Here is an 11,039-nt window from a genome sequence, read left to right as displayed (position 1 = left end):
TGATATAAAATGTGATGTGTAATTTCAATAAAAAGTTTAAAAACAAAACGTTACTTATTTTAAATTGAATCGAGTTTTAATCATACCATAACCACTAAAAAATATCAGGCAAAAATCTGACATGACCGTCAGACTGGTGGTAGGAGGAGATTTGTCAGTGAGCTTCTTAGAATTGCGTGATTCATCAGTAATGGTTAGATAGATTACCGTACGTCAGTATAAAAATGGATATACGAAAATATATCATAAATCGGTCCCATAGTTTGCCAGATGCGACCGTGCAATTGGAAGCATCCAATAGCAACTCAGTAGACACGCTAGTCGACAAGATACCAACACCTATTGATCATTTGCCCTCGTGCTCCAGCTCATGCACGCCTGGACCACCAAGAGTGCCTTTCGACCTTGGTGAGGATAAACCAAATCAGGTTAAATTTTTTTTTTTTCCTCTTCCTCTTCAAGTTTTCCTCTTCGCCTTTGCTACAACCAGCATCGATCATTTGTTGCGTCGTGGTATACGTCACGGGAGTGGTTGGAATACTCTGTAGAAGCAGATGCTGCATTTTGTTTTCCATGTAGGAAATATCTAATATCTCCATCAGACAACGCTTTCACTGTAAGCGGCTTCAGTGATTGGAAACACGCTGTAGAGGCGGGAAAAGGCCTTAACAAACATGCAGTATCAAAAGAGCACATTACAAGCATGGCACTCTGGAAAGACAGAGTTACTATTATAACATATAATTTGTTTTGGGTAAATCTAACAGGTAATCTTTGGTCTGTATTCAACTTATCTATATGTAAAAAAAAATAAAAATCATAATCGTTTCATAGTAATGGCTATATATATATATACACATTATCCTGAACTAAGTACATTTCTGCAGCTGTTATTATGCTTAAATGAAAATGAAAGGAGGCAGTGGTATTTGATATCCTATTTCGTTTTATTGTAAATATACAGAGAGGAAAATTGCAGTATCCAAGGCGAGCTGACTGATGTTATCAAGTAGCTGCCATTTGCAGAATTAGCGGATTTGCGTCGTCACAGACATCACACTCCCGAGTTGAATACGCAAAGTCTGAACTACCGAGGATGCAAGTCTAAAAACAGCGATCTTTGTATTAAGAAACAAGAGTTTCTTTGCTTTAAGAAACTCTTGAAATAAGAAATAGACTGGTCAAATCTTCCCGGTACTTTAGACTTCGGTGGAAACACAGAAACAACTGGTCTGGGGGGGAAATAGTTCCTGGGGAAAAAAGTTCCTGGTACAGTTGTTCCGGGTAATTTTGGTGGAAATGCGGCTATAGATGGGTAAAGACATGCGGTGATGATAACATTGTTTCACAAAATATACAGACTGGCTGTACACACGAAAAGAAAAAAGTGGTTTCAGGCTGGATCCGTCTGGATGAATACAGCTAAATGTATCTTTGTGTGTACAGGGCATTATTGAGAGCACATGTACTCTCTCACACCAGTGTGTATTTTCTGACGTACTTTCAAATTTTGTAGACATGAAAAAAAAATAAAAAACCTCTTGCCACACAGATGACAGTATGAACTCTTAGGCACTGCTTCAGATCAGGAGTGCTCAAAAAATTTTTTGCCTCATTGATCACGAGTACAGTTTCTCTCCAGTGTGGATCTTCATGTGTTCCTTCAGGTTTGATGATTGTGTGAAACTCTTCCAACATTGATCACACGTGAATTTTTTTTTCTACAGTGTGAACTCTCATGTGATGCTCAAGACTTATATTGCTTTTCAAACTCTTTCCACACTGAGTGCAGATTAAATATTTCTTGACTTTCCTTTTCTTTAAATATTTCTGTTTGGTTTAAAAGCAACTCTTAAGTTTTTCTCCAGTTCTGACATGATGTTTCTCCTCAACTTCACTTGATTCTCTATTCTCCTCGTTTTCTTCAATCAACTCTGAAATAAAAGTAAAAAAAGGTTTATTTTCAGTATTTTGTAAAAAGCTGAGAAATGTGAAAATAAAATTGAACCCTGATGTAATAGCACAGGGCTCCAGTCTAATGCTGGGTACACACACACACACACACACACACACACACACACACACACACACAAGATAATCGGGCTGATTATTCCCCTTAAGACCAAAACATAGAAATGAATGACTAATAAGTGAGTAAGTGATCCTCTAATTCCATCTACTAGGTATGTAATAATTCACTGAACTCATGATTCGATTCAATTCACAATTTATTCATTTATTTTTTTAACAAAATTATATTTAAGACAAATTATGAATTAAATGTGTCCTTTTATTATTGCTTAGACAAATTGTTGTACATTTCTTTATGAAATTATAATTTAACTATAATAATAGAGCACTTGCCAATTATTGCTCTTTTGTTGGTTTTGATTTTTTCTTTTGTTCTCATTTGTAAGTCGCCTTGGATAAAAGTGTGCTAAATTACAAAATTTAAATAGAATGCAGATGTAAATAAACAAACTATAATGAAATTTTGAACCAAGCACAGAGAAGTCGTGGCCTAGTGGTTAGAGAGTTTGACTCCTAACCCTAGGGTTGTGGGTTCGAGTCTCGGGCTGGCAGCACCATGACTTAGGTGCCCTTGAGCAAGGCACCGAACCCCCAACTGCTCCCCGGGCGCCGCAGCATAAATGGTTGCCCATTCAGAGCACGAATTCTGAGTATGGGTCACCATACTTCACGTCACTTTCACTTTCAAATAAAATAACACAAATGAATTAAATCTCTTCATATTAACAAAATAAGGCTTTGTCTGTGCTCTTTCAATTTAAAATTAGACGCATTTTAATCATGATCCAAACAAAGGTGCTGCATACCTGCAACATGGGCAGTTTTAAATTTAAACTAGAAATTTTGAAGCAAAAACAGAATGGTTTGACTTCAGTTTTGTGAAACCAAGCATAAAATTATCTGCATGAAACCGAAACAGCAGATGAGCTGAATGAGATGCAGATTCACTCTCTGCCAGCAGACGGCGCTTAAATTTCTTCATTTGTTCAGAGCCATATGCAAACTTTGCTTTTTCCGTGTTCCTCCGTAAATGTGGCATCATTTCAAGAAATATCTGTGTACACACTAAACCACTGAAACCAACTCAAATTGATGTTGTTTTCAAGATGGCGGCGCGTCCGCATGCAGCGGCTTCTCTCGCTCTCGAGTCTCAGCGCTTTTGTATGTCTTCATTGCGTCTACTTATCCGTAAGCACGCATACAGCCATGAATTTCTACTGGATGTCAACATAACCACATTTTTAGAGTTAAACTCCAGGCACGCGGAACAGCTGCCAGAAATGCCAGAAATGGAAGTTTTGAGATAGGTCTATAAAAGCAAAGAACGCTGTTATCCAGATTTTCTTTTTTCCAGTATCTGTAAATGTTAAGCCGCGAAAGTTGGTTGAAATATGAATCCTGCATGTTCTGCGCGTCTCTGTGTGAATGAATGAATGGCAGAGATGTGCGGTTTTGTTTACTACATAGACTGTAGCGCGTGACGCTTGCAGTAATTTCAGCATCTGCCATCTCAATGAGGACATAAATACATAAAACACATCATCAGAACTGTTCTTAGTCACTTTACAAGCATTTTACCGATTCATTTGAGTAAAACCAGTGTCAATTTAAAGGTATTCACGGCAACCCGTCAAAATAAAAGTTCATTTTTACATAAAGGCATTGTGCTAGAAATATTACTATTATTTAGTAGAATGTATGTGATACTGCTACTACTGTTGAAAAAAAATAACAAAACTTTATTTTTTAAAGAAATAAATCACACAATATGTCTTCCATTTTTTTATTTTAATAGCAAATCCCTTTTATTTGCCAAAAAAATAAAATGTGTGTACATTTCATTAATTAAAAGACAATTTAAATTTGGGTGAAACTTGTTTACTGTTTTTCATAATTATATTACTTGTCGAAAAATTTTAAACACAATTGTAAATAAGTATAAAGAATGACACTGGTTTTATTTTTAGTGATAAAAAGTATTTTTTTTAAATTAGCATATTTTTGTTTTTGCTTTGGTACCGAAATTGGTACAGAGAACGGTGGATTTTCACTGGTATCGGTACCGAATACTGAAAATGTGGTACAGTGACAACACTACTAAAGTCTATAATGCTATAATCTGTCATTACTTAACAATGAGAAAATTTCTCGTTATTACGAGATGTTAAGTCTTTATTACAAGAAAGTTTCTCATTATTATGACTTACAGAATCATATTTCTCTCAACTCTGGAAGGAACAGGCTTCCATAGATTCCTGTAGATAATTTTACACAATTACAAAATGTTTTTATCTAATGAAAAATTTGCTTTATTAAACAAAGTAACAAACTATTATTTATAAGTTTTTATTTTCCTTCTGGGCCCTGAAAATTGAGGAATTTTGTCAATATTGATAATTAAGCAATATTTTGCTGAATGTGTTTGTGTTGCACCCTGCTTGGTTTAGGCCGGTCATTGATAAAAAAAAATGACAATATCCTGTTTCCTGTTATCCAAAGTCCCTGGTTTAATAAATTATTTATTGAATCATTTACATCAAAAGATTTGTTCAAAATGGCTGATTCAACTAGAAACGAAACAAGTGAGTCCATCTAAATGGACCACTGAAACATTGGCTCACTCGATTCATTCAAAAACTGATTTATTCAAGGAACGAAACACTGTTCCTATATGCACTGTAAAATAAATTAATTAATAGCACATTTGTGCTTGCGCACTTGTGCTGATATTCTGAGAATTTTCCTTGTGGAATGAATATATATAAAAAAAATAAAAATAAACTCATACATGGGTATTTTTTCTTTCATTGCTGGCATTCTAACTGCATTCTAATAGACTTAATCACACAGTGAATGCTTTTGGACTTTGAACAAGACGTGTTTTTGTTTGTTGCAGTGTCGGTAACATACTTGATAATGTCAGCTCTCATATTGTCTCTCAGTCCCACACAGTCACACATACAGTACAATAACATTGATTTGATCAGAATCTCAGCTGAATTTTGAATACTTACTGTGATAGTTTTTTGTATGACTGTGTAAAGAAGATGAGTGTTTGAAACACTTACCACACGCAGAGCAGTGATACGGTTTCTCTCCAGTGTAAGGTTTCTCTCTAGTGTGGATGTTCATGTGTTTCTTAAGGCCTAATAATCTTGTGAAACTCTTCCCGCACTGATCACAATTGTAAGGTTTTTCTCCAGTGTGGATCCTCTTGTGTGTTTTCAGACTTGATGACTGACTAAATCTCTTGTCACAGTGTGAACACTCATAAGGTTTCTTGCCAGTGTGGATCTTCATGTGTCTCTTAAGGCTTAATGATCGTGTGAAACTCTTCCCGCACTGATCACATTTGTACAGTTTTTCTCCAGTGTGGATCCTCTCATGTGTTTTCAGATGTGATGACTGACTGAATCTCTTGTCACAGTGTGGACACTTGTAAGGTTTCTCTCCAGTGTGGACCATCTCATGTGTTTTCAGGTCTCCTGACTGACTGAATCTCTTGTTACAGTGTGAACACTTATAAGGTTTCTCTCCAGTGTGGATCCTTTCATGTGTTTTCAGATGTGATGACTGACTGAATCTCTTGTCACAGTGTGAACACTTATAAGGTTTATCTCCAGTGTGAATCCTTTCATGTGTTTTCAGATGTCCTGACTGACTGAATCTCTTATCACAGTGTGAACACGTGTAAGGTTTATCTCCAGTGTGAATCCTTTCATGTGTTTTCAGATGTCCTGACTGACTGAATCTCTTATCACAGTGTGAACACGTGTAAGGTTTCTCTCCAGTGTGGATCATCTCATGTTTTTTCAGGTCTCCTGACACACTGAATCTCTTGTTACAGTGTGAATGCTTTAAAGGTTTCTCTCCAGTGTGGTTCCTCTCATGTTTTTTCAGATGTCCTGACTGACCGAATCTCTTGTCACAGTGTGAACATTTGTACTGTTTATCTCTAGTGTGAATCCTTTTGTGTGTTTTCAAATGTGATGACTGACTGAATCTCTTGTTACAGTGTGAACACTTGTATGGTTTTTCTCCAGTGTGGATCCTCTCATGTGTTTTCAGATGAGATGACTTAATGAATCTCTTGTCACAGTGTGAACACTTGTAAGGTTTCTCTTTAGTGTGGATGTTCATGTGATACTTAAGGGTTGCTGATTGTGTGAATCTCTTCCCGCACTGACCACAAGTGAAAGGTTTCTCTCCAGTGTGACTTCTCATGTGAAGTACAAGACTATTTTTTTCAAACTCTTTCCACATAGAGGACAGGTGAAAGATTTATTGGCTCTTTTCTTTAAATCTTTCTGTTTGGTTTGAGAGCAACTCAAAGGTTTTACTCCAGTTCTGGCATGATGTTTCTCCTCATCTTCACTCAATTCTTCTTTCTCCTCACTTTCTTCATTAAACTCTAAAATAAAAGCAAAAACATTTTTCAGTAGCTTGAAAAACAACCAAACAAAAACAAAAATGTGAAGTACATTGATCTCCAAAATATAATTTTTAAAACATTATAGACACAAATCATGTTTCTAAAAGGAGAACTATTAAAAACCTTTGATCAACTGCACAATTATCTAACATACATTTTGTTGAAAAAAAGTGTCTCTTATTATTTCCTATATATATATTTCATGAGTTCACACTTACATATAATTAGCTGAAGTATGTTAATATGTATTTGGCGTGCTGTCCGGGGAAGGGCTCCGAGCTCCGAGCTCGGGAATGGCCCGAACCTAGAGTACCCCCCATCCGCATATGGTTGTAAAATAAACACAAAGCGAAGAGATGGGGTGGAGGAGGGATGCTGATAAACCATCAGTGGATAGTGGTAAGTCAGCTGTATTTATACTGTGGTGTTGATTACTTGATTGTGCTCCACCAGTGTTGATTAGGCTAATTATCTGATGAAGGTCCTCCTCCAGGACCTTGTTAATTGTTGAAGCCAGTGTCAATGTATATGTATTTTGGGCTGTCACCAGGTGGGGGCAGTAGGTGCACAGAGTGTTTTTAAACCGATGTTTTACACGTACCAGCAAAGTGAAAGACCCAAAAAACAAAAGGAACAACTCTTGATGAATGCAAAAATAGCAGCCAATGATGCAAAGTTGTCAGTTTTAACTACTATGCATGATGGAAGTAGTAGAAGGGCACTCTCTGATGATTCAAAATGTAAAAAAAAAATCACATTCACTGAATCACAATGCAAAACTACACTTGCCTGAGCATTCTACTCAAATTCCGATGCACTGTTCAACCACACAACAAACTTCAGGTATCCAGAATGTGGCAGATGCTGTTCAAAATAATCCAGTCTCTCATTGTCAATCACAAGTTTATTCTTCACAAACTTCATTAGGCCACGACTTCCCCATTACTAGTAATAAATGCTCTTGTTACTCTGCAGATCTATGCTCACACTGGCGCTGGAGAACAAGACTATTCATTGTCTATTGTGCCAGTTAATGTGAAGTCTAGGCTTGGAGACTTTACAGTAACAAAACATGCCTTCTTGGATCCAAGGAGTACAGCCACCTTTTGTACCGAAGGGCTTATGCAGAAGTTGAAGATGAATGGGACAAAGAAGTGCATATTGCTGCAAACAATGGGACACTAAAATGTGGTAAATACATCTGTGCTCACTGGATTAGAGGTATCAGGAATGTCTGAGGATAAATTCTTGGATTTGCCAGAAGTCTTTACTCAGAAGACAATACCTGTAAACAAAAGCAATGTAGTTGATCAAAAGGTTCTAAGAAAATAGAAATATTTGGATGTTGTCAATATTCCCAAACTGGATGCTGAAGTTGAATTGTTAATTGGTACAAATGCTTTAAAGCTCTTGGAACCATGGGAGATCATCAATAGTGAAGGTCAAGGACCCTACACCGTTAAGACCCTCTTGGAGTGGGTCATAAACGGTCTTGTAAAACAAGCAGATGATGGAAGGAAGACTGGCTTTCAATCAGTGACTGCTAATAGGATCTCGGTTGCCAAGATAGAATTACTGGTTCCACAGTACAATCACGATTTCAATGAGAAATCTTTAGAAGATTACTTAAAACCATCTAGAGAAGATCAATGTTTTATGGAGATAATGGATTCAGTCAATTACCACTGAAAACGGTCATTACTGTATTGACATGCCATTTAGGAAGCATGATGTTATCATGCCTAATAATAGGTGCCTTGTGGAACAGCGTTTAATGACCTTGAAAAGAAAGTTCACCAAGAACCAGGAGTTTAAAGAACAATACTCAGCCTTCATCACTGATGTTATCGACAGGGGGTTTGCTGAAGCAGTACCACAAGATCAGTTACAGCAGGATGATGGAAAGGTGTGGTATATCCCACATCACGGGGTATACCATCATAAAAAAAAAAGATTAGAGTTGTGTTTGACTGTAGTGCAGTCTTTAAAGGAATGTCCTTGAATTCACATTTACAGCAAGGCCCACATCTCACCAACACATTGTTGGGGGTTTTGACCAGGTTCAGGCAAGATCACGTGACTTTGATGGCGGACATTGAGGCTGTGTTCCATCAATTAAGGTGTCACAGAGGAATGTGGATTTTCTTCGTTTTCTTCGGTGGCCAAATGGTGACATTACGCAAAGCTTTAAAGAGTATAAAATGAAAGTCCATTTGTTTGGGGCAATTTCATCACCAAGCTGTAGCAATTATGCTTTGAGAAAACTTGCGGAGGATTACAAAGATTGCTTTCCAAACAGAGTCTTGAATACCATCTTGCATAACTTTCATGTAGATGACTGTTTAACATCTGTTCACACTGAAGAGGAGGCACTTCACATGGTTAAAGATTTAACTGCAGTTTGTTCTAAAGGAGGATTCCAGTTATCCAAATAGATGAGTAATAGTCGTAAGGTACTAGCAAGTATTCCAGAAGAACATCTGTCAAAATCAACAAAAGATCTCAACCTGGATAAGGAAAACTTACCTGTGGAAAGAGCGCTTGGGTTAGACTGGTGTGTGGAATCTGATGCATTCATGTTCAAGATTGCCGTAAGTGAAAGACCATACACAAGATGAGGCATTTTGTCTGTTGTCAGTTCTATTTACGATACTTTGGGATTTCTTTCACCATTAATACTGCTTTCTAAGTTACTATTACAGGAACTATGTAAAAGAAACATCGGATGGGATGATGAAATGCCACAGATTTTGGCATGTCAGTGGTCAAAGTGGCTGCAAGATCTCAAAAGGGTAGTTATGGTGAAAGTAGACAGATGCATCATGCCAAAGGATTTTGGAAGATCAAGATGGCTCAATTGCATCACTTTTCAGATGCAAGTGAGTGTGGTTATGGAACCGTTTCTTACTTGCATCTGGAAGAGGTAAGCACAAGGGTAAGACTTTCCTTTCTGCTTGGAAAATCCAGAGTCTCTCCTTTAAAACAGATAACAATACCCAGACTTGAACTAGCAGCTGCTGTTTTAGCCATCAGAGTTGACAAGATGCTCAAGAATGAACTTCAAATAAATTTGGAAGAGTCAATGTTTTGGACAGACAGTCAAACTGTCTTGAAGTACATTGCCAATGATGCAAAGAGGTTCCATACATTTGTGGCAAACAGATTGGCAGTCACCAGGGACGCAACAAATGTTGTACAATGGAGACATGGTGGAACAAAATTGAATCCTGCTGATGATGCCTCTAGGAGGCATGTCCATTGAACATTTTTTGAAAGCCAACAGATGGATACAGGGTCCAGATTTCCTGTTGGAAGCTGTAAGAGCCATATAGAGATTAGTTCATCTGAAATAACAATTAAGTAAAATTAATAAAAACATATTTTATTAAAATTCATAAGAAATATTTTGGTTGAAATGCATACTTAGTAATGTGTAGATCTGTTAACATTTAATTATTTTGAGCTTCCAGTCAGATCGCACTACGTCATAATGCAAGCGATTGGATGTGTCTAGTTTTAGTTTGAAGTTAGAGATGTTGGAAGCAACACAGTTTTTTGACTGTGCGTACCATGTAACATTTTTTATTTTATGTTTTGGAAGTAAACATTTCAAATGAAGATCGTTGTTTGCTCGTGTTTCAAATACTGGTTATAATTTGACTGACTTCAAAAAATGGTAGAGAAGAATTAGAAGCAAATAGGTGCCACTACAGAAGCCTTAGAAGAATGGCCACAATCCTATTGTGACCAGTTCTTGAAGGATGATCCAGAGGTTAAAAAGGACACAGTAGTAATTGCTGCCATTTCCAAAGGTTTCGAGACTGCTACTAATCAACTTCTGAACTATTTTTCTGATTGGAAAAAATTGAAAATTGCAGTAGCATGGATTCTAAAGTTCAAGGATGTGCTCTTGAGGCTCAAGCAACACAGGAAACATATTCAGTCCTCTGTTACTTCTGGAATGAGTAATTTTGCATTAGAACAGGACAGAGTTGAAGAGGAAATTAAAAAGTTCCAAACTGGATTCCGTTGTCAAGGTCTTACACCAAAGGATCTTTCTCAAGCAGAATCAGCAGTTATTAGATTTTCTCAACGTGGTTCATTTAAACAGGAAATTTCTTCTCTGCAAAGTGGAACATCTGGAGTTAAAAGGAGTAGTAACATCTACAAGCTTGATCCAGTATTGATTGATGATTTAATTTGAGTGGGTGAAAGACTCAGTAGATCAGCAATGCCTGAGGAGATTAAATGTCCGGTTATTCTGCCAAAGGAACATCATACATCCAAACTTATCATGCAGCATGTTCATAAACAGCTAGGACATGCAGGGAGAAACCACATGCTGTCAACATTGCGAAAAAGGTACTGGATTATTAAAGAAATATTTGCTTGTAGAAAAGTAATATCTGAGTGTGTCATATGTCAACGTTTTCATGGCAAATTTGGAGAACAGAAAATGTCCGACTTACCAAAGGAAAGGATTGTGCCAGATTTGCCTCTTTTTACTAATACTGGTGTAGACTACTTTGGACCTATTGATGTGAAAAGAGGTTGCAGTGTCCCTACCAGAGAGGGA

At 37.1% G+C, this 11,039-nt stretch overlaps 1 protein-coding gene across 1 annotated transcript; it reads right to left on the bottom strand.

The window, feature by feature from the left end:
* Positions 1 to 991: 991 nt before the first annotated feature.
* Positions 992 to 6,438, bottom strand: LOC113078241 (zinc finger protein 271-like). Its single transcript, XM_026250567.1, has 2 exons — positions 5,100 to 6,438; positions 992 to 1,934 (listed from the first exon to the last, which is right to left on the bottom strand). Exons 1-2 carry the CDS (start codon positions 6,292 to 6,294, stop codon positions 1,840 to 1,842), a joined length of 1,290 nt encoding a protein of 429 aa, XP_026106352.1. The 5' UTR covers positions 6,295 to 6,438; the 3' UTR covers positions 992 to 1,839.
* Positions 6,439 to 11,039: the final 4,601 nt, after the last annotated feature.

The sequence above is a fragment of the Carassius auratus genome, unplaced genomic scaffold, assembly GCF_003368295.1.
Source record: "Carassius auratus strain Wakin unplaced genomic scaffold, ASM336829v1 scaf_tig00024844, whole genome shotgun sequence".
NCBI classification, from domain to species: Eukaryota; Metazoa; Chordata; class Actinopteri; order Cypriniformes; family Cyprinidae; genus Carassius; species Carassius auratus.
This window is presented reverse-complemented; position numbering and strand designations above follow the sequence as displayed.